The sequence below is a fragment of the Rhodofomes roseus genome, assembly GCF_022264815.1.
Source record: "Rhodofomes roseus strain CIRM-BRFM 1785 chromosome Unknown C8Q71scaffold_4, whole genome shotgun sequence".
Classification (NCBI taxonomy): domain Eukaryota; kingdom Fungi; phylum Basidiomycota; class Agaricomycetes; order Polyporales; family Fomitopsidaceae; genus Rhodofomes; species Rhodofomes roseus.
In genome coordinates, this window is record NW_025952960.1 from 2016671 (window position 1) to 2038364 (window position 21694).

Here is a 21694-nt window from a genome sequence, read left to right on the forward strand (position 1 = left end):
GTCCCTCGTTCTCGCTTCGCTGCTTGACCTTTCGCTTTCGCCAATCCTACTGTACCCACAACACTTGAAGCTGCTACGTACTTTGTACTGCGTTAAGCCACGGATCATCCAGCAGTTCTTTCGCACTCGCCCTCTCCTCAGGCTTCCACTTCAGCATCTTCCGAACAAACCGGAGGAACAGCACCTTATCCTCCCCTGTCAGCTTCTTCTCGGCATCCTCGAGATTCGTGTTCGGGATGTCCGCGGCAGCCTTCCAGTTGCCTGCGCAAGTGTTGAGCTACGTATGAATTGCAGGTGCGAATGATACACACCGTCTTTGTCAAACCATCCCCACGGACGTTCCGTCTGAGTCCGCTCGAGGAAGTCTTTCGGTGGGGGGCCAAGCAGCGCGATCATATGGGCGAGGTGGTAGATATTGTCCTGTTTGTTCTCAGGCCCACCCGTTGTCTTGAACAGATTGCCGTTCTGGAACAAGTCCCAGATCTGCGGCACACTGGCAGTGAGCGAGCGCTCTCGGGTCCTGCGAAGAGAATAGCTCACCAAGACTCCGACGTTCCAGATGTCCGCTTTGTGGTCCCAAGGTATGTCGAGGATGACTTCAGGGGCGCGATACTGATACGGCTGGATATCGGCCATCCGATTGTACTCTCCAAAGCGCGCCTCGCCGAGGTCGCAGAGTACTGGTCGTCCATAATTGTATATGCGAGGAACGAGTGGCCGGGACGTGTAGATGACGCGGTCGCCGTCTATCTTCCGTGGACTAGGGGACTCGAACTCTTGCTGCTCGAACTTGTTCAAGTCATCTTCGGCTGTGTTGTCATCCAAGCCGAGCAAGATGTTCTTCTCCTGTATATCTACGCCAATCAGGAAATGCACCTGGCGTGAATAAATTCCAGGGATCAAGCGAAATGACGGCTCACCGGTGTGTATCACGCGAGCCTCAGTATGCAGGAAGTCGAGCGCGATGAAGATGTGTTTGAGAACCAACCTCAGAAGCTGAACTGAAAGAGCTTGATCGCGGAACATCTTCCGAAATCCACGTAAGGTAATTGCCAGTGGCGAGTAGACGATAGCTTGATACTTCTGGGCTTGGCGAGTGATTTCGAACTCATCCAGCGTCTGGCGAACGAGAATGGAGCCTGCATGACTTGTTCTGATTGTTTTCAGATATTTCGAGACCGACAGCTCGCCTGAAAGCGCATGGCAAGCGCCGATCTTGAGAGCTACATGCCGGTGCTCCCTGACGAGGTTGAGTGAGGAATCAACATTGCTGGTCCGAGACATACACGAGATCCCGGCACAGCCATACCGTAGCGAATGCTCCATATCCTAATTTTCCGACAACCTGGTATTGGGACTTGAAGACTTCACCTATTCGCACCGGACAGAATTCGTCAGGGCTATACCATTCCCAGGTCTCCTCTTCGACCAAGCGAGAGTTGGCAATAACCTCGAAACTGCTCGTAGGGAATGATCGAGGAAGTAGAGGCTTTTGTACGAGGCGGCGAGCAGCGCGTAGGAGAGATGACATTTGGGCTTCAGCAAGGGAGACGACTGGGGACATGCTGGGACACGGTGCACCAGTGTTATGTATAGGTTAGGAGACGCCCGACAGGCGAGATTCGCATCAAGTTCGCACAAGGTTCGCATACGGATTGACAGTCAACCACCGGACGTGTCAGGAACGCCACACCTCTATGATGATGATGATGATGATGATGAAATCTGCATTTATAGACCGCAACAAGCAAACACATGTGCTAAGACGTGGCGACTGCCGGTGCATACAATAGTGGGCATTACAATGTGCCACTGATGTTAACTTCCGTCAGTCCTGTCTAGTAGGGGTAATCGTAGTCTTTGGGTGCCACATTGTAGGTAGTAGTTGGCGGGAATCGTAAGCTGTAATCTATCGGGGGTCTGCGTGTATGTAAGGCGCTTTGCGTCCGTGTCTGTCGACCGAATGCCACACTAAATGTATTGTGCAGCCCAAGTGACGCCAACTGATGGCTGGTGGATCGAGACTAGCCTGATAGCAAACGACTGAATGACATACTAACTCTAGTCTTTCGCCAGTCGTAAGCCACCGCAAGGCCCGCAGCCGGCGCCATTCGAGTGTAGTGAGGAAAGCTCGTCGAGTGCTAAGGGGACCGGGATCTTGGCCCGGAATAAAGTAGATCTTCAGCTTCAGGCCTCCGAGTCGGCAGGAGACCACACTTAACGGCGTTTCTCTGCTTCAGCTTTAAGCTTTGACGAGATTAGCTTGGATATATTGCTTTGGTTACTAATCTTGCTTATGTGCCGTCGGGACAATGCCGTGACAGGGACATGGGTCAAAAGATGTTTGTCTGAACGGTCCAGTCACTGTCGAAGGCTATGCTTGCGACTGGAACACGTCCTCGAAGGGTCCGTACCGTCTCTTTCGCTTGTCTTAGTCACATCTCGCACCTCGAGTGATTGGAAGGATAGCACTCTCAACAGCCTTATGACAATATTACTCGTGTGCTACTGCCACAACTGTATTCTAAGTCAAACGGTTCGTACGTAGCTATCAAACGATTGCTGGTAACTGGTAAGACGATAGGATGTAGCATTACTCGAACGATATGGAATTAGATAGTTGTGATGTTGCTACGCGGACCCGGTCGACTCCGTTCTAAAAGAGTGGCACACCGAGGTAGGTTGCCTGCGTCGCCGGTTGAGCCTGCGTCCTGGATGCAGCTTTACAAGGAGTTTTGTGTTTTGGCCAGTCTGACTTCTGACATGTCCGCGGCGGTGTGCAATACCGCGCCTTCATGCACTGCGAACATTTCAGAAGCTTCGCGTCATCGCGTCCACAGAAACTGCATATACTCTCCGCCAACCTGGCTCTCCGCTGGTCCTCGCGGTCGAGGACGTCCCACATCGGGAGGCGGAGGCTCCTCCGCGCGGTCCGCATCTTCTCGCGCATGGACACGATACAGCTGCGCGCCGTGGCGCCGTCGTTGTCCTTGATGTCCAGGTTCCCGCCGTGGTCGAGGAACCACTTGAGCGCGTCCGCAGAGCGCTGCATCGTCTCGCGGTTGTGCAGGTCGTACACGAGCACGATCTCGTGCGCGGACGTGCCGCCATAGCGGTTCCGCGCGTTCACGTCCCCGCCCGCGTCGTACAGGATCTGCGCGAGCTCCGGGTCGAACACGGGCTTCGTCGAGACGCAGTGGTAGATGGCCTGCGCGCCCGACAGGTCGGCGCCGTCGACGGGCACCTTCGCCTCGGCGATGAGGTAGCGCGCGACGTCGAGCAGTCCCTGGCGCTGCTCGGGGGTTACGAGGATCGCGAGGAAGATGAGATCGTACACGGGAACGCGCGTCGGGCCCCAAGAGAGCTCGTAGATCTCGTGGGCGGCGGCCTTGCGTGCTTCCTCTTCGGAGCGTGCTGAAGCGCGGAAGCGAGCTAGTCGGTTTTCGAAATCGGTCTTCACGTCTATGCGGTTCCCGCTGAAGACGGCCATGCCATAGAGGTCCAGGTCTCTGACAGGGACCAAACCGTGTGAAGTGAAGTAGGACCTCAGCCTCTGAGACTCAAAGCCGCGAAGAGGACCATCACTGCCAAGTATCAATCAGATGAACGGAATGGTACAGAGATGATGTATTGTAGACCTACGTTTGCAGGAGTTCCTCCAAAGGTCTGTAGAAAGGGAATTAGCACTTCGTTGTCTCTAGCATTCGACCACACTGTCCGTCCTTCATCTGCACCAGCCATTCGGCCGGACAGTGCATTCAGCCTTGCTTGAAATTCATTTGCGGGCACGTTCCCAGCCATCTTGCGCAGTTGTCGTTCCACAGAGATACGGCACTTGATGAGGGGAGGGGTGGTGGTTAACAAGCAAAAAAGGAGAGCTGCGACGGCGGATTGGGTGGCACCGATCGCTCCCGCCGAAGTGGATCGGCAAATTTACATCCGCATTTCAGCCACACTGGCAGTGTGCAAGCATTGACTCCACGTTGCTACCAGGGGAGTACGAAAAGAAACTGTGGAGTATGAGGCATGCATACAGCTTGTGTACGTCGTAGATCAGAACTGTACAAGTACTGCACCTCGAGTTGTATTCGGTCGCCTTTGGGAGGAGGAGATATCCATTTAGCCACAGTTCGGAAGTTGCCGGCGCGTGATACGCCGATCGCCGCGGCTCGAGAGTCGGCTGGGCCGGGCGTGTCAAGGCGTGTCATCCAAGCCTGTCAACGACGCCGAGAATGTCGGACAGTGCAAGCGCCCATCGTCGCAACGGTCGGCGGTCGCAACAACACTCCAGCTCATAAACCAACGACTCGTCGATTCGCGCTGGGCCTCCACGTCAAACACTACCTCAGCCTCAAAAGATACCTGTTGAACCTACCTTGTTTGTTGTACATCGTCACAATATGGCTGACCCGGTCGCCTCGAAGTCTGGCTTCTTGTGCATGTACATGTCGAACCACCCAGACACGCTCGTCGGGTATGTCAAGCACTGGGGCAAGGTCGCGGAGGATGTCTCGAGTGCGAAGATGATCTCCATTGATACCAAGGTGTGAGAGTGTCCTATGCTCAGAGCCGGTGTGAGACACTGATTCACGCTGGCCGCAGGGGATGACACTAGCGTACAAGACGAAGGCTGGAGGCCCGGAGAAGGAAGTGCGTGTGCTGTTCGACCCGCCTTTGCTAGGTTACGAGGAAGTCAAGCCTCGCCTCATCAGCATGAAGGTCGACGCGGAGGAGGCTCTGGGCATGGTGCGTCTGCAAGTTCCCCTCACACCACGTCCTGATACGACTGTCATGGCAGGCCCGCGCCCCGCAGATTACCACCTTCCGTCTTCCCTTCGGTATCTGGACGACGAATGTCCTGCTCGCGTTCCTCCTCTACGTGACTTTCTCCCCAGAGCCTCAATCGCCCAACTTCGCCCCTGCTTATCTCCCGGCGCACTATGCCCGTACGAACCTGCCCGTCTGGGCAGTCACGGCGTCTTGGTGGATCGTTGTCATCGTTCACCCCCTTGAAGCCCTGTACGCGCTGTACATGGCGCGGAGACACCGCATGCCGTTCACAACGGGGGTGAGTCGCTCGCCTTGTCCTTTACTGTGAAGTGTGGGCTGATGTATGAGCGTTAGGTGGGCTACGTGCTCGGTACACTGATCTGGGGCCTCCCGGTCCTCAACGAGCTCCGTCACCAGAGACAGGCTGCGCGTATCGAGAGTGTGTTGAAAGGGCAATGATGATATGTGTGTGCTTCCTTTGTTTGTGTATTCTAGTTCCTTGTGTATGGGAGGATTGCTTCGGAAGGAATAACCCAGGGGCGCCGCTCATAGCGGACAAGGTAGGACCGAATACGCTGCTTCTGTCGTGTCATGCGTGCCTTCGCGTGCAACGTGTACGTGTGTAAGGCCATACCCTCGTTGAAGGCCTTTTGCGACTGTCAAATGTCTCGACCGAACGCAGCAGACATGTTGTAAGGCCTTAGGGCGATGTTCTTCTGATAGACCTCTGGAGCTCTCGTTCATAGTACTGTCCAAGCTACCCACCTCGGCATACCGCTGCCGAGCGGTCGGTAGCCTCGTGGTTACTGGCAGGACAACGAAACACTGATAGCCGAAGCGGGATTATCCCAGGTCATCAGGACCCGTCTGTTCTCAGTTCGACCTTTAGTTTCATTCGTCGTTGTGAGGCTGTGGGGTGGGCGCGAACTATGGATCCACAGGGTATAGCGAGAGCACTCGAGATCGAGCGCCAGCTGAATGCTGGAGAAGGGAGGTACGTCGCTTTCTCGCCGTCTAACGTCGCGCAAGTTGTGCCTAACGTCTCGCTCGATCGCTGCAACAGAACCGTAGAGGAATTGATCAAAAGGTGCGCATCCTCGCTGTAAATCACTTCTGAACATTCTGAGTTATCGCTTCGACACAGTGATGACCCTCTCAAGGGTGTTGAAGCAGCCCGTTTACGGCGGTGGTTCAGTTCCAACAAAATGATCCCACTACGAGACCTCACGGATGACTTCGGCTCCGCCGTCCTCTTCGGCCGGCTCGAAGTCGTGCAAGCCGACATCCTCGCGCGCATGCACAAGCACGCGCAGCGGAGCACGCCCGACCCGCGCGCCGCGGTGGTCCGCGATATCTACGAGATGCGCTGGGGCCCGACGCAGGTCCCGATCTTCAACCTCATCCTGCTGAGCACGCTCCTCGTGCCCGCGATGCGCCCGCAACAGCTCGCGGTCGCGCGGTTCCTCATCAACGAGATGAAGATGCCCGTCGACGGGCGCGACCTCTCGGGCGCGACGGGGCTCTACCACGCGATCTCGACAAAGCCCGCGTTCGACCCCGAGTACGCGCAGATCCTCGTCGACGCGGGCGGCGACGTGAACGCGCGCAACCGCTATGGGGACACGACCGCGGCGGAGATCGCGATGCTGCGCGACTACGGGGCGGACGGGAAGCAGCGCGCGCGCGACGCGCTCGCGTGGTTCTTCGCGCATGGCGGGAACGTGGACGTGATGAACACTGACGGCGTGTCCGCGCGCTGGGTCATGGCCACCGCGCATCAGCAGATGGTGCAAGTGACTGGGGTGATGCGTGCCCTTGCGCAGTTGCCGATGTGGGACGTCGTGCTGCAGGAGGACGAGCGGAGGAAGGCACTGGGCATGAAGGCCTGTGCGTTTTGCGCCAGGGTGAAGGAGGAAGGCTCGGGCAAGGCGCTGCTTTTGTGTTCGCGGTGCAAGTGCGTGACGTACTGTGCGCCCCCGAGGAAGTGTCAGATGGATGATTGGAGACACCACAAGGGGAGGTGCAAGCCTAACAAGGCGTCGCGCGGATCTACCTATCTTGGAGTACCGCTGGATAGTTGACCTTTGGATTAGTGTTCTCCACAGCGTAGAAGGTCAATCGTGGATGTGTCGTATGATGTGTAAGTAGTACTGACGCGTGTAGTCCAGGTCCCTTTCATTTCCTGTAATTGCGAGAAAAGCATGATCGAAAATCCAACCAGTATTAACCTGGTACTATCTTGCCAGCAACAGCCGCTATATGTAGGTTGGCCTTCGCGTCGCGGAGTCAGGAGAGTCGCATCTGCATGCCAGTGTAGTGATTAAGTACTACGCCAAGGGTCCCCCTACCGTGATGGTGCTTGATCTGTACCTCAGGCCACATTCTCTCGCCACAGACAGCCGTGTCATATGCATAAGACTGCAAAAGAAGCGAGAAGTACAGGTTGACCATTTTGAGCCGGGAAACGATACTGAACACCTGAGGAAGAAGCCACCATCATGCCCGATAAGGTAATTCTGTAGTGCCATGAACGTCCCGTGATCGAGCGCTTGTTGCAAACTGCTGCGCGCTTCGGCCGCCGCTCTTGCCTGTGTCTACGACCCCTGCCCTGATATCCCTTGCAACCAAGCGCATTCTTATTCCGAAAATGAGCTCCTCATCCACTCCGCGCCAGCAGCGGATCCAGTTCATTCTGGGATTGACAGACAATCAAGAGTCGCGCGTTACGCGCGGTCAGTTGCCGGACCTAGCCCTGGTCAGAGAGGACATCGCGAGAGGTAAGCAGCATGATCGTGTTGCGTATGTTTTACGCGTTGTGACAACACGACACACAAGTGCCCGGTCTCGAAGAGAGCGTGTCAATGACACCCGCGGACGACGTCATTTTCCTGCAAAATTCGCGGACTGGGGAGATTGTACGCGACCCGATTCCGCGATCGCTCGTGTTCAACGCCGAGCTACACAAGCTTTTCAAATACAGCTTCCTCATCCACCTTGATGACGGTATGATTCAATCGCTTCCTTAGTATAGCACCAATTCCGACGAATTTGCCCATTAGTTCCCAACGACATCCTCGAATCAGTTGTCTGGGCGTTAGAGCAATTTGTCGACGTTCTGACTGAATGCACGGACGCGCAGCTCGTCGCATTCGGGCATATAGTCCGAGCAGAGGACAGTTCGTCCAACAGCAATGGCGGGCGGGCTGTCACACAAAGCCGGTTGACAAACAATGGGAGACTGTTTATGGTGTGTCTACCGATTCTGCCTGAAAGCCTCGCTCAGCATCAATATTCATGTGCCTCAGCGTCTACAAGCGAAAGCCAAACTCACGATGCTTCTACTGTGAGCCACTCCTCCTATTGATTGGCTTAGCTTTTGACATGCCCTGCGCAGGAAACCGGAACTCAACCGACCCGGGGACGCCGCCAAATTTATCCAAGAGATCATCGAATATGTTTGCTCGAATAATTCGGGCGGTCAAATCCTCAGGACACAGCGGTAAGCATCGAGCTCCCTCCAAACCTGATTGGAGATGCCGACATGCGCATGGATCAGCGATCTCTTGTTAGTCTTCGCAGAAGCTCTGGCACGCGGCGGCGAGGATGATGTGACGGCAGAGACACTGCTCGAGCGGCTCGCCGACTCGCCTGCGTCCAATGCCGACGGGTTGCTCGGACTTGTGAAAGCAAAGATCTTCTTGTCTCGCGTTCAACGACGACGCGGAAAGCCGGGTGCCGCGAAGAAACAGTGAGTCCTCGGAAGTCATTAGTTCCGTAGTGTAGGCCTCACAAGTCGCGCAGGGAGAAGTGGCTCGTCAAGTGGTTCAAGAAGAACCCGCACCTCTTGCCTGAGACGATCCTTCGGGAGCTCCTAATGCCTGTTGACGAGCCCGTCAGCCCGATCCTGGAGGCCCTCGGCGGACCCTCTTGGCTGGAAGGCCGTGAGCACACAGACAAAACCGACCACCGCCTCGTTATGCAATGTAGGCAGTGCTTCTCTCGGGAACCGATGGTGAAGCTCTTCGTATGCTCAAAGTGCAAGAAGATCTACTATTGGTGCGATCATTGACTGCATATATGACCTGATCGGAAGCTGAACACGTTCTAGCTCTCGAGAGTGCCAGAAGAAGGACTGGCCGTTGCACAAGTAAGTATCCTGCTTAGATGATGCACATAGTCTCTCAACGTCATCTCATCGACCAACAGAGATGCTTGCAAGTGAGGACAAAGTAGCTTAGCCCTCGAACGCAACTGAGGGCCCTTCACCAGAGATATCGCGGACCTGAACAAGAAAATCGAGCTCCTCTCCCTGACGAACTCATCCGCCGCCCAACGAGAGAAAGACTGGAACGCCTGGCGAGACGCTGTCGACCAATGGCCGTACGTCAACGCGCTGCGGCTGCACGAGAACCCCGACCGCGCGCGCACGCACCTCATCGTCGAGCAGTCCGTGTACGCACCCAACGCGGGGCCGCTCGCGAAGGACAAGTTCAAGATCGTCAAGTGCGCCGTAGTCCGCATGGCGGACGCGTACTCCGAGATCGAGCGTACCCTGCAGCTTAACCGCGGCGAGGGCCGCGAGTACTGTGAGGGCCTGCTGCGGGACCAGCCTCAGGTCGGGATTCCCTTGGTCTCCTTCGTCATCCTGCGGTTCGGTGAAGGTGTCACTGCGTGGCTCGATCGTGGTCTGCATTCGATTCACTTTGACACCTCCGTTAGATGCATGTACTCACGCAGCACATTGCAGACACGATTATGGCCCTGCGATTCGAACAGACACCGTACAACCGGAACTGGAGAGAGGAAATTAACAAGGAGAGCCCCCCGACGACACTAGTGCTGGGCAAGGACATCAAGGATGCGGAGTTCGATTGAGTTCAGCCCAGACTCTTCACAGCGCAAAATCGCCTCGCTGGTGCTTCGACTCAACAGTCGCCTGGCTTTCTGAACTGCATTGTACAAAGGGGTTTCCGTACGGTAAGCCGCTCCAAGGCGAAGCAAGGTCTGTACTACTACATGTAACGACAACATGGCGCAAGGTTCGCCTAAACATACTAGATGTGACACGCAGCTGTAGGAGTAGATGCTCATGTATAGTCGCTACTGTACATATGTACGTCGCAATCGACAACTAATGCAAGCACGAATTGCCTGTATGGCTCCGGTTTGGAATTTTCGGGTTCTTTGGCATGTTTGAACTCTGACAGCCAATACAGATCTGTCGTAGTACAGAGTATTCGTGCGGAGCAGACTGCACTGCATGACGACCATTAGCACATCCTCGAGTATCATCAGATTAGATCACAATATATACGCGCATGAGTACATGTAACTTTGAAGCTCTGGGTGATTATACCTCTGCCACAGAACCCAGCTCAGCTGCATTGCGCGCCCGGCCTTGGATACGCTTCGCGTACCCTAACAGTAAAACCAGGGCAGCCGGCGTCATTCCCTCCATACGCTTGGCAACACCCTAGCGCGTAGCGCAAAGATCACAGCATGAGCACCAAGACAGCTTGTGAACGCGAATGCGGATCACTTACGAGGCTTGTCGGCTTGACGCGACACAAGCGCTCCTTCACTTCGAGGCTCAGCCCCTTCATTGCCGAATAGTCAAGGTCAGGATCGAACACCAGCGACTCGTCTTCCATGAACGCGCGCACGTCGGCCTCTTGTCTTAGTATGAAGGACCTATATGCCGCTACAGAGCCGGCATGAGCCTTAGGCACCAATGTCAATCACGCTTACTCACCCTCGTTATTGATCTGCTCGAGGACTTGCAGCTCGACGGACGCAAGTTCTGGGATTACCGGGAAAAGCTCTCTGATGTTGAAGCCCGGGTAGTTGAGCAGGTCAGAGGCGCTATAGGTCAGGCAGGATGAGGGTGAGTCGAGGGTCTACAGGGGAGCACACGGACCTCCTCCAATGACCGTCCTGCCTCACCCTGATCCCCGATTCCTGCCATTTCTGGAAACTCTTTAAGACACAAGACCGGATGGAGGGAAAGACGGGCTTACGTGCGGGGTGAGCGAGAATGATTGCAGCAGCTTGGTGACACGCTCGACTTCAGCGTTGGTCTGTCCAAAACGCAGCCAGCGCTCGTCCGAGACGACGCCTGCCTCGCGACCTATCGCATGCACCTGTGAACATATGCACAGAGAAGCGAAGAGCGCGCATACCCTTTCCGGTCAGACGCAAATCTGCGTTGTCACTCCTGATCGTCATGCGGTACTCCGACCTCGATGTGAACATGCGATCTCAAGTATGCATGTCAGTTGCAGCATGCAATAGAGATGCGGATGGCGGCTCACAGGGCTCTTCTGCGCCCTTGACGATGAGGTCGTCGACCATGACGCCGATGTAACTATCGGCGCGGGACAGGATGAGTGGTGCGCGATTGACGGCGGCAAGTCCTGCGTTGATGCCAGCTAGCACACCTTGGGCTGCGGCTTCTTCGTACCCTGTGGTCCCTAAACTCGGCGTCAGCGAAGCAGTGAGGCGAGGTGGAGTGTTCGACGAACCGTTGATCTGACCGGCAAGGAACAGGCCCTGCAGTACGGTTAGCGGGAAGAGCTAAAGTACGAGTCCAGTCAAACCTTGATTCGCTTTGTCTCCAGTGTAGCTACATACATCATTGAATCAGGAGTGATCTGAAAGAGGGTGAGACGATACCTACATCTGAGCTCCCTCGGGTCAACGTAGTCGTACTCAACGCCATACGCAGGCCGCACAATCTTGGCGTTCTCGAGGCCAGGCATTGTGCGATAGAGAACCTCCTGGACGTCCTCTGGCAAACTACACGAAAGTCCGCTAGGGTAGACGAGCTCTGCGATTGAGTGGAAGATGAGTAATAGTCTTCGCATGTACACGATTTAGCGCACCTGAATCGTACCCCTCTGGTTCGAGCCAGACTCGATGGCCCTGCTTTTCAGGGAAGCGCAGGACCTTGGCCTCCAACGAAGGGCAATAACGTGGACCTACGACCAATCTGTCAGCGCGAAGTAGAAGATGCTAGTCAAAGCGCAAACCTTTCTTGGTCTCCTGGATATGGCAACTGAGATGCGCGTTATCCCGAACGACCTGGTGCGTCGCAGCGCAGGTCCATGTCAGATAGCAATCTATCTGGTCGTTCTACTCACACAAATCATCCATGAGCAACCAGCCGCATGCTCCGCACATCAGATACTCACAGCATGGTCCACGGTAGCGTTCATGAAGCTAAACGGGTGTGGGACGGCGTCGCCTTTTTGGACCTCCATCTCTGAGTAGTCAATGCTGTCTTTAAGCAACCGTGCAGGGGTGCCAGTCTGCAGCCGGCCCAGCTCGAAACCTGCGCTCCTTAGGGAGCCGGAGAGCCCAACGGAGGGCGCCTCGTTGATGCGGCCCGCAGGGAAACGCTTCAAGCCTGGCGTGCTGTCAAATGCATGCACAGGTAACGCAGTGGAACACGTACCTATGTGTATCTCTCCGGAAAGGAACGTCCCGGTGCATATAACGACTTGCGAGCACTTGATGATCTCCCCGGAGTCTGCGCGAGACGTAAGTACGAGTGTACGCTCGAGATGGAGAGCATGCGCACCTAGTTTGACGCCTTCTATCTTGCCCCAGCTCCCAGAGGGGCCCTCCGGCGACTGGTTGATGACAAGGTCGAAGACGCTCGCCGCGCGGATGTCGAGGTTGCGGTACCCATGCAAGGCTTCCTGCATGTGTTTCTTGTACAGCTTCCGGTCGAGCTGGGTTCGGGGTCCCTGAGTGACAGCTTCGTCAACATATAAGCATACGGAAATTAAACCTCGCGTACCCATGCGGCAGGCCCCTTCGAGCGGTTCAGGATGCGGAAGTTAACGCCAGCCTTGTCTGGTCGACATCCATGAGCCCGGTCCGCCGCAGTGACCTAGCACAACTCACCCGCAACGCGCGCACAGACTCCATCAAGCGCATCCACCTCCCTGACCAAGGTTCCCTTCCCAACCCCTCCGAAAGACGGGTTGCACGAGAGCTCGCCGATGTTGTCCAATTTCTGGGTTAAGAGCACCGTTCGTGCGCCTGCCCGCGCTGCGCCGGCTGCGGCCTCGCAACCCGCATGTCCTCCGCCTATGACACAGACTAAGGATATGTGTCAGCACGTTGTCCGCGAGTATCAGGATTGCTCTCACCATCGTACGCCGACTGTCCTTCGGCAAGTGAAGCAAAGTGTCTTGTGCTGAAGTTACTTCTTCGCACCAGGCTCCTGTAGGCACTGCGCATCCAGGAAAGTCTGACGCGAGTTCTGTAGAAGGTGCGACCAAGTGATAGTTGCTGCAGAGCGTAGAAGCTGCCCCTGTATGCGCTGGCTTGGAGATGGAAGCCCACTGGGTCTGGAAGTGGCTGAAGCCGGGTGGTTGTTTGGATCGGAGGGCTTTGCCAAACAAATCAATTGCCTTTCCGGGAGCTCGATCGCTCGGGCACATGATTCGACCATTTGCGATGTTCCGAAGTCTGACTCTGACTTGGTCGTCGACTTTCATCTCCACCGTCCACCCTCTGCGGTTCTACGCCTCGTCAGCCCTCAGCGCCTCCGGGCTCCTACAGTCCTTACGATGGGTGCATACTACGACGAGGTGGAGATTGAGGACATGGTATGGGACGAGGAGAAGCGGGTATACCACTATCCTTGTCCCTGCGGCGATCGCTTCGAGATCTCCCGCAAGCAGCTGGCTAACTACGAGGACATCGCGACATGTCCGAGCTGCAGCTTGGTGATACGAGTCATATACGATCCCGTGCGTACGCTTTCCGCTAGTACCATGTTTTTGGAGACTGACCGATTGACCCAGCTCGATTACGAGGATGAGCCTGACGACTCCGACGAGGGCGCGGCTGAGGAGTCTTCTGGGGAGGAGGATGAGGAAAGCGATGATGATGAGTTCGAGGATGCTCTCGACCGTCTTACCATCGCCGATGAGCAGCCCCGTGCGATCGCTGCCGCGGCATAGGCAGCTCGCGCAACATTCGCCAGCCGTCACGACTGCTCGCGGACGGTGATTCTAAACACCTATATGTTGGACGTAATGCTGTATGCTCCGGAGGATTTCACCCGCATTCGATCTTGCTGTAGCTATTAGTTTATCCTACCAAGAATGACCATCGTCATTATGTAGTTCTACTGGGTCCATCGTACATGTACACCTTTGAAGTCTGAAGGTTCTGCATGTCTGCAGCCTTCGATGCACACCCCTTAGACATATTGCATGGAGGGGGACTGCGGCGCATGACTCTCATGGAGGCGCACTCGGCGCGCCTTGAATATTTGAATGTGCCTCCTCTGCTTGTTCTGCGTCTCCCATTTGGCACCACACCTTGAACGTACTAGTCTAAGCTACATTGCAGCTGCCAGCTGTCCTGTACAGCCCACAACGCACTCTCGCCCCGAATCTCGAGATCAGACTGGGAAGGACTGTACACAACCTGTACATCGCCTGCGGTAATTGGCAGCCAACGCGATGTCCAGCTCAACCTCCAAGCTGCTCATCCCCCTCCATGTACAGTACATACAGTCCCTCGGTGAGGTATGCTCCCTCTCCACGCCCTCCACGCACACCATCTTAACCCTCGCACAGAGTAAAGATGACCTGCTCTACCACCTCACCGCGCACCTGCGGATGAACGCCATCTACTGGGGGCTCACCGCGCTCAACATCATGCAGCACAAGGACGCGCTCAGCCGCACCGAGATGATCGACTTCGTCGTGAGCTGCTGGGACGACGAGGCAGGTCAGGTCTCCCGCCGCGCGCCGCCCGTCCTGGCTGACCCGCCCCGCCCCCGCAGGCGCGTTCGGCGCGCACCCGGACCACGACGCGCACCTGCACGCGACGCTCAGCGCGATCCAGATCCTCATCATGCAGGATGCGCTGGACAGGGTGGACGTCGACCGCGTAGTCAAGTGTGCGTGCGCCGCCTTGGTGTGAGACCGTGGACGTCCCGCTGACGACCTCCCCGAACCAAAGTCATACTCTCGCTCCAGCAGCCCTCTGGCGTGTTCGCGGGTGACCAGTGGGGCGAGGTCGACACGCGCTTCCTCTACTGCGCCGTCAACGCGCTCTCGCTCCTCGGCCGGCTGCACGAGCTCGACGTCGAGAAGACCGTTGGGTACCTCCGCCAGTGCAGGAACTTCGACGGCGGGTTCGGGGCCGTCGCAGGCGCAGAGAGCCATGCAGCGATGGGTACGTCGTTGCCTCGGTTGCGGGGAGACAGAGGATAACGAGGTGTGGTAGTGTTCGTGTGCACGGCGGCGCTGGCGATCCTTGACAGGCTCGACGAGATCGACCAGGAGACGCTCGGCTGGTGGCTCGCGGAGCGACAGCTGCCTAATGGTGGGCTGAACGGGCGGCCAGAGAAGCTCGAGGACGTCAGTCTCCTATCTCTTGTGCCTATACCCTGAGTTCATTGTGTCCCGCAGGTCTGCTACAGCTTCTGGGTCCTCTCGTCGATGTCGATCCTTAAGAAGATTAGATGGGTCGATGCAGACAAGCTCATAGGCTTCATCCTTTCAGCGCAGGCATGTCTCCCTGACCATCCTCCCACAACTCAGACAACTAACGTCGCTCTTGCAGGAAACTGAGCACGGTGGCATCGCCGACAGGCCAGGCGACCAGCCCGACGTTTTCCACACGCACTTCGGTGTAGCAGGTGTGTGCACGCCAACACTATACCGTCTGCGTTGTCCTGATCTCATCCGCGCTAGGTCTGTCGCTGCTAGGCTACCCCGGCCTGGCAGATCTCGACCCTGTCTACTGCATGCCTGCGAAGATCATCGAGCGCATGGGGCTGAGGAGGGATTGGGAGGCGCTACCGAGGAAGACAGAGTGACCTGTATTCAGCTCAGTATTGCATCCTGAGCTGGCAGACTACGTGAAGATAGACGAAATGTAAGATACGTTGCTGAAGGATCGTATCGGTGCCTTTTCAATAGTGCGTCGTGTGCTCTGCAAGGTTGGCATTGGCCCTCGAGTCGCGGCCTCCTTGCTACGTCTATAATTGCTTGCATGCTACCGCATTGATACCTTGACACAGGAGGGACGGCACCTCCGGACCCGTTCAAAACCGGACGGCAAGTCGTTGGGCGTGTCGGCATACGCGGGCTTGCGCACAGTACAGAACATAGTAGAGTTGCTGCCAGACTATCGTCTCGGGGAGCAGCCAACTTCACGTTCGCGATCGCGAATTGACGAACAGACAGCCTTAGGATCGCCTCAAGCATCACGCAGACAAGACTGGTGCCTGACCTATGAGCAATTTTGAGCGGTACTGTCATGGAGGCAGAGCCACTGGACGCACCTATGATTCAGTGCAGTTTTGGCAGTCGCTTCGCTGCTTCGAGCACTGATCAGTGCCATCGGCGGCGTGTCACACGTGGGGCTGCGGGCAAGCAAGCATACAGGGGCAGAAGAAAAAGGCTACAGTTGACAATGTTATGCACAAATCGAGAGACGAGCGATGACCGGACACGTATGGTACTACAGAACAGACAGCATATTAACAAACAGATCCACGGCGACCCCGATGTCACGCCGAGCCGCCGACCTCTGCAACAGATGCGGAACCCAAGGGTTAGCGGTCGACATTCGAATAGCCTGTGTGGCTGACATGGCGCAGAGGCGGGACTCACGTTCTACCATTACATCGATTGTGTCTGGGGAGGGTCTGTCAGACGAGGGCGATGACCGGGAATGCGTGGCACGTACCGTTGTCTTCCATGTCCAGCGATGACGGCGTGTCGTCGTCGTTTATTCTGTTGCCGTCGTACAGAAATCTGAGAGTCGATTAGCCTATCTGCTCTAACTCCGAACAGCTCTGTGGCTCCGAAACTTCGACCCAAACCATCATGATAGAACCGTGCATTGCTGTTCCAGAAATACCGGCTCCTCATACAAGGCAAGAGGCGGCTGGAAGGAGCAGTGCCACTCACCGAATGCTGCCGACATCCTTGCCCACTTTCGAGGCGTACGCGCCCTGGAGCTTGCTCAATTTCGTGTTCCGTTTGATCTTGAAGAACACCTCCTCCCCCGTCTGCGTTGTGACCTACAGTGATCCACAATAAGCCCCTTGATCGTTCCCTACCCGCGGAACAGCGTCCGGGGCAACATGGGCTGACCTTGATGTTAATCGGCGCGTTCGCGTCCTCAGCCTTGGGCTGAATATCCTCCTGATTCGTGGGCTGCTCTACGTCAGACATGGTGCTGGTTCTGCGAGCAGCGGTGATGGTGGTACGGGAAGAAGAGTATTGTGGCTGGACGGCCACTCAACTGCAGTCGCGTTCTTAGCCTGCGAAGCGCTCGTTTATTACGTAACATATCATGTCAAGAAAAACATACAGGATAACAAGCGTGTGTCCGATGTATGGGAAGATGTGTAAATAATGATAGAAGGCCGGAGGTACCAACGATTAGGTATAGTATAGTTGAGTAGCAATAAGACACGAGTGAGCAGCCAGCATGACCATGTGTACAAATCTCAGAATCTTCACCCAATAATCAAGTCCGTCCCCTAGACATTCGGCTCAGCAGCCTTCTCGCTCTGCTGTAGTCCTCATCTTCCTCGCTCGAGTCCTGCCACACGTCGCGATCGTGTCCAGGCTGTATCCGCGTAGACCACTGACTCGATGGTCCCCATGGGGCATGGCGACTCCGCGCCTCCTCATCGCTGTCATCGTCTACCGCAGGAGGCGTCGCCGAGAATGTTGGCGGAAGGGACATCCGTACGCTCTTGCGTCGGACGGGGGCACCCTCCGTCGTAGTAGAGCTCCCTGACAGGTCGCTCCCTATTGAGTCGTGCGGAGGCGGGGGCGGGGGTGACAGAGACAGCTCCGGGCTATGTTCGGCCACGGGTGTGCTGTCTTCGTCGAAGTCCTCACGCCCAGTCGCGTATGACGAGAGCGAGGTTTCGTCGTCATCCTTGTCCACCGCCGCCAGTTTCGATGGGGTGGCCGGGGCATGGGTAACTGCCATCGGTCGCGACGGAGACACATCTCGACTGCTATCACTCGCTGGACCACGTACAGCGGGGGGCGGATTCGGGGAAGGAGTCCGACTGCTATGGCGCAGAGCAGAGCGAAGTGGTACCTTCATCAGAGGCCTGGAGCTGGACACGGGCAGGGTCGGGGCGGAAGCCGACGCAGGCATCTTCGTGTGGTGCAAAAGGGGCGAGGACTGCCTCGCCGGCACGTCTTTGAGAGGTCCTCCCGAACTCGCACTGTTTGATGAACCTGCTTGAGGGTACTTGTCGGCGGACTTCGACGCCTCCTCCAACGCAGCGTCAACATTCACCGGCGGCGGCGCCCTCACGTCGATCAGCTTCCTGTTAGGATCTTGCGCAGACCATGCTTCCTTATTATGTCTTGCCACGCCCTCAACGATGCTCATCAGACTCGGGCCGTCATTGCTCCTTGTTAGTCCCGAGTGGTTGGGCATAGCAGAGGACGTCGAGGCCGTCCTCCGATGGCCGTTCACATACCCCGCTGAAGACGCGCTAGCTTGCGAGGTAGATGCGGGTGCAGGAGACTGAGGTTCGGCAGGTTGTAACGACATCGCACGCGATCGCGCAGAGGTCGCAGACGCCGAGTGCGGGACGACAGGTATGGTCGTACTCCGTACAGGCATTCTTGCAGGGGCGGATGCCACACTCGTGATCGACTGCCTCGACAAGGACGAGTTCCTTGAGACTGATCCTCCGTTCATCCCCAACGCAGCAATGGCCGGAACCCTGTGCGGCCGTGCACCGCTCCCCGGAGTGGCATCCCCATTCGCCTTGCCCTTGCCCTTCGGTGGAGGCGTCTTGTTCACCGAGCTTGCCCGGCTAACGCTGGACTTCCTGCCCGCCGTGTCGCTGACCCAGCCTTTCTCCGTAGCCTCCTTATCCTTCGTACGCGGCGGCGCCTGCACTGAGCTCCGCTTCGCCTTCTTGAGCCTCTGGTTCACCGGAGATCCCTTGCTAGTAGCTGTCGTATTCACCGTACTCGTGGAGGCCGACGCGCCAAGCACGGGCGCCGTCTTCGGTACGGACGCGGAGCTGGGAGACCACGTTGAATACAACTGCCTCGTCTGCTCTTCGTCGTCCGAGCTCTCGTCCCCGCCCTTGCCGCCACGCCGTACCTTCGTGAGGTTGCTGTCCGTACGCGTGCGCCACCCGCCGGTCTTGCTCGGGCTCGTTTTGCTCGGGCTCAACGAGCTGCCCCTCTCCTTCTCTTTGTTATCCCTGTGGAACAGCGCGTCGAACGCCCGCCCGAAGAGACCCCCAGAGCCGCTCCGATGGCGCTCCTTCTTGCCCAGTATAGACCCCGATTCAGTGGACGGGCTCGGTGGCGGGAGGCTCGCGTTCCCAGCAGCGGGCGGGCGGATTGAGAACGGTTTGTCTTCGAGTTCCTTGTCTTTTCCTTTCGACTTCCTTCTCGCAAATCGCTCGTTCTCGTGCACCTCAAGGCCTGCCTCCTCCTCGTCCGCACTGCTCCCCCCACCCTCCTCCTCCTCTGGCTCGGGGACCTCGGAGATGCGCCAGCTCGCGCGGGGCGCGCCCTTCGGTCGCCCATCCGGTACAGCGTGTTCGTCGATCGAGTGTGCGGGCGCTATCTGCAGGCGGTATGCCTGGACGTGCGGGAGCGGTTTGGGAGGGGGAGATGGGCTTCGGTAAGGCCCGTCGTTATGAAGTTGCGATGCGGATTGGGAGGGTGCTAGGGAGGACAAGTCAGATGCTGCGTGGCCGGAATCGGAGTTGGAGGAGGGTCGCGGGTATGGGTAGCTTCCTGCGATGACGGTAAGACACATGCATTGTACAGATAACTTTAACGCAGCAAGCACGCCCATGAGGCTGCTCACGGAGGAAGAAGGAAGTGCGAAACCCTCCTCCAAGAGCGCGAGCACTCACCAATACCGTTTCCGTTCGCGGCCGCCATGTCTCCGCTGTCGAGGGCGCGCAGTCCCTCCTTGCCCATCTCGCCCCATACCCAGCCGCACTCTACCATCGCTTTACAGCGCGCCTGCAGTCCGACTGTGATGGCCCTCACGCGCATCTCCTCTAGCTCCCGCTCCTTTTTGGCTAAGTGCGCTTCGCATGCTTGCAGTTCCGTTTGGGCTGCGCCGAGCTTGGCTCCCACTGGAACCTCGAGGCGGATGGTCAAGGAGGAAGAAGATGGGGAGGGCGTGGATCCGATGACAGAGTCGCGGTTGGGCTTCTGAGACTTGGACGCCTTGATAAGACGTGTTACGCTAAGCGGAGAGTGGTCAGTCCACGGCACGGCGAGCTGAGCGCAAGGACAAGCGAATGGAGACTATAGCCATAGGACGAACGAGATCATCCCATACAGAACGTCGCAAGAGGGAATTGAAAGCAGACTGCCGAGAAGACAACTCACAGAATCTCCCGGTCCCGCATGATATTCCCGACCTCATCTTCGAGGCCCTTGAGCGCGTTCAGCTGGGCCTGCCAGCTCTCGACAGACATTGCATATTTGCGTAACGCGTCATCTGCGCCAGAAAGCGCGCCAGCTACGGTAATGATAGCCTGCGCGAGCGGCGGTGACGAGGCAGAGGCATAGGCAGAGAACGACGCTAGCGACAGCTGGGAGTGCTCAAGTAGAGTTGCCAGGTGTTTAGAGTAGTCCTTTTCGTGAGAGAGGAGATTGGCGAGCAGGCGCGAGTCCGCTGGACGATGAACCATGCGGTTATCTCCTTACTGAGACGGTGGGGCAGGAGAAGCAGGAGCAGGAGCAGGGGGAGCAGGAGGATATATGAGGAGCAGGAGGACTTAGAAGGACCGGGACGCTCACAGAGTTGCAGCTGAGACCGGTCGCCCAATTACGTAAGACCTCGCCGTCTACAGGCGCCTATTCTGGTACCGTGCATACTGAACTAACTTACGTAAGCTACATACCAAGTCCCAGGGCCCACTCTCAGTCTGTTTGTACAATGTATCGACGATGTCGGACTTGTTCTAATAGATCTTGTGCGCCTCGGCCATGGCTACAGCAGGCGTAATTGACCCGCCACGACTCAGATTGATTGGTAAAGCTGTACTTACGCTATGATCCTAGTCGTAATCACATACATAGTAACGGTGTCCGCCGGCAGGGAGTCAGCCTCAGGCTCTACTTATGTAAGTAGGTGTCAAAGGCAGTCTGAACTACACCCAGGACATCTATGCAACTTCGATAACCTTTGAACACGCTTGTAATGCGCGCAAAATAATGACCCGTTGGCGTAGGAAGCATATCTCGCTTCGGTTGTACGTTGTGATGTGGAATGGTAAGTCATCCACTCTTCCTCAGGCTCCGAGTCGCTGAAATGAGGCTAGCATCACTGCTCGGATCCACTCGATTCACGTAATCTCAATAGGCTTACCAGGTAAGTAACATCGCCCACTGCAAGGCTACAATATATGACTTAGTCGAACAGCATGTCACTCTCAGGGTCGACGAGCGCGGCTCTCACAGAGCTCCGAGGCCTCACTGGACAGTAAGTACACTCAGTTTGTAAGTTGTATTCTGCCGACGGGATAACTGGCGACCGCACAGGATCGACTGGTGCGCAGCCAGGGTATGTTTATCCTCTTGTTACGTCTAGATCTGACCATATGAGCCTCACTACAGCCACGCTGCGGGGCCTCCCATTATATATAGCGCTATAGCGCTCTAGTCTCAGCCGACCGTAGGTTAGAGCAACTTCCGATGTTGAAGGAGGGAACTAACCTTATGAAATCGCATCAGTGGAAAGCTCAGAGGATAATCTATGGCTTCGCCGTTATTTCGTCCTCAGGAACGCAGCCGCTGAAGCTTGTGCGCCTCAGACTTCGCCGGCACTGTCGATCGTATTGAGTACCGTATTGTCAGCGCCAGTGTGGTGACGCCAACCGGCATATAAGTAGATCATATAATTTGTCTGAGTATTTGAGACG

The 21694-nt window shown here is 56.5% G+C and overlaps 9 protein-coding genes across 9 annotated transcripts; 4 read left to right on the forward strand and 5 right to left on the reverse strand.

Moving 5' to 3' along the window:
- Positions 1 to 7: 7 nt before the first annotated feature.
- C8Q71DRAFT_743633 (putative CDK4/6) lies at positions 8 to 1691 on the reverse strand. Its single transcript, XM_047922894.1, has 5 exons — positions 1287 to 1691; positions 921 to 1240; positions 541 to 854; positions 312 to 483; positions 8 to 261 (listed from the first exon to the last, which is right to left on the reverse strand). The coding sequence occupies exons 1-5, from the start codon at positions 1562 to 1564 to the stop codon at positions 74 to 76; spliced, it is 1272 nt and encodes a 423-aa protein (XP_047782600.1). The 5' UTR covers positions 1565 to 1691; the 3' UTR covers positions 8 to 73.
- Positions 1692 to 2454: 763 nt separating this feature from the next.
- Positions 2455 to 4072, reverse strand: C8Q71DRAFT_440612 (uncharacterized protein). Its single transcript, XM_047918564.1, has 3 exons — positions 3715 to 4072; positions 3643 to 3666; positions 2455 to 3584 (listed from the first exon to the last, which is right to left on the reverse strand). The coding sequence occupies exons 1-3, from the start codon at positions 3756 to 3758 to the stop codon at positions 2657 to 2659; spliced, it is 996 nt and encodes a 331-aa protein (XP_047782601.1). The 5' UTR covers positions 3759 to 4072; the 3' UTR covers positions 2455 to 2656.
- Positions 4073 to 4218: 146 nt separating this feature from the next.
- C8Q71DRAFT_846309 (uncharacterized protein) lies at positions 4219 to 7246 on the forward strand. The gene is made up of 9 exons (XM_047926635.1): positions 4219 to 4544; positions 4603 to 4746; positions 4799 to 5068; positions 5125 to 5209; positions 5266 to 5330; positions 5712 to 5764; positions 5834 to 5857; positions 5915 to 6883; positions 6939 to 7246. Exons 1-8 carry the CDS (start codon positions 4401 to 4403, stop codon positions 6849 to 6851), a joined length of 1722 nt encoding a protein of 573 aa, XP_047782602.1. The 5' UTR covers positions 4219 to 4400; the 3' UTR covers positions 6852 to 6883; positions 6939 to 7246.
- A 107-nt stretch (positions 7247 to 7353) lies between these two features.
- On the forward strand, positions 7354 to 9758 carry C8Q71DRAFT_440672 (uncharacterized protein). The gene is made up of 11 exons (XM_047918565.1): positions 7354 to 7547; positions 7606 to 7773; positions 7830 to 8017; positions 8076 to 8113; positions 8165 to 8269; positions 8327 to 8518; positions 8572 to 8826; positions 8879 to 8917; positions 8977 to 8988; positions 9040 to 9455; positions 9518 to 9758. The coding sequence occupies exons 1-11, from the start codon at positions 7418 to 7420 to the stop codon at positions 9643 to 9645; spliced, it is 1671 nt and encodes a 556-aa protein (XP_047782603.1). The 5' UTR covers positions 7354 to 7417; the 3' UTR covers positions 9646 to 9758.
- A 362-nt stretch (positions 9759 to 10120) lies between these two features.
- On the reverse strand, positions 10121 to 13017 carry C8Q71DRAFT_854983 (mitochondrial translation optimization protein; the record flags this gene model as incomplete). The annotated part of the gene is made up of 19 exons (XM_047927129.1): positions 10121 to 10243; positions 10314 to 10471; positions 10523 to 10632; positions 10688 to 10737; positions 10788 to 10897; positions 10950 to 11027; positions 11082 to 11240; positions 11292 to 11319; positions 11367 to 11392; positions 11447 to 11596; positions 11652 to 11747; positions 11799 to 11901; positions 11961 to 12175; positions 12224 to 12298; positions 12350 to 12518; positions 12572 to 12627; positions 12679 to 12876; positions 12927 to 12939; positions 12994 to 13017. 19 exons carry the CDS (start codon positions 13015 to 13017, stop codon positions 10121 to 10123), a joined length of 1941 nt encoding a protein of 646 aa, XP_047782604.1.
- A 229-nt stretch (positions 13018 to 13246) lies between these two features.
- Positions 13247 to 13996, forward strand: C8Q71DRAFT_743652 (zf-CSL-domain-containing protein). The gene is made up of 2 exons (XM_047922895.1): positions 13247 to 13532; positions 13587 to 13996. The coding sequence occupies exons 1-2, from the start codon at positions 13350 to 13352 to the stop codon at positions 13743 to 13745; spliced, it is 342 nt and encodes a 113-aa protein (XP_047782605.1). The 5' UTR covers positions 13247 to 13349; the 3' UTR covers positions 13746 to 13996.
- A 55-nt stretch (positions 13997 to 14051) lies between these two features.
- C8Q71DRAFT_743655 (rab geranylgeranyltransferase) lies at positions 14052 to 15721 on the forward strand. Its single transcript, XM_047922896.1, has 8 exons — positions 14052 to 14318; positions 14370 to 14523; positions 14579 to 14695; positions 14758 to 14973; positions 15025 to 15158; positions 15210 to 15308; positions 15364 to 15439; positions 15495 to 15721. Exons 1-8 carry the CDS (start codon positions 14253 to 14255, stop codon positions 15617 to 15619), a joined length of 987 nt encoding a protein of 328 aa, XP_047782606.1. The 5' UTR covers positions 14052 to 14252; the 3' UTR covers positions 15620 to 15721.
- Positions 15722 to 16230: 509 nt separating this feature from the next.
- On the reverse strand, positions 16231 to 17168 carry C8Q71DRAFT_440760 (ubiquitin-like protein). The gene is made up of 6 exons (XM_047918566.1): positions 17125 to 17168; positions 16905 to 17055; positions 16719 to 16831; positions 16495 to 16562; positions 16419 to 16442; positions 16231 to 16335 (listed from the first exon to the last, which is right to left on the reverse strand). Exons 2-6 carry the CDS (start codon positions 16983 to 16985, stop codon positions 16316 to 16318), a joined length of 306 nt encoding a protein of 101 aa, XP_047782607.1. The 5' UTR covers positions 16986 to 17055; positions 17125 to 17168; the 3' UTR covers positions 16231 to 16315.
- C8Q71DRAFT_743663 (uncharacterized protein) lies at positions 17067 to 20582 on the reverse strand. The gene is made up of 3 exons (XM_047922897.1): positions 20157 to 20582; positions 19670 to 20010; positions 17067 to 19547 (listed from the first exon to the last, which is right to left on the reverse strand). The coding sequence occupies exons 1-3, from the start codon at positions 20459 to 20461 to the stop codon at positions 17284 to 17286; spliced, it is 2910 nt and encodes a 969-aa protein (XP_047782608.1). The 5' UTR covers positions 20462 to 20582; the 3' UTR covers positions 17067 to 17283.
- Positions 20583 to 21694: the final 1112 nt, after the last annotated feature.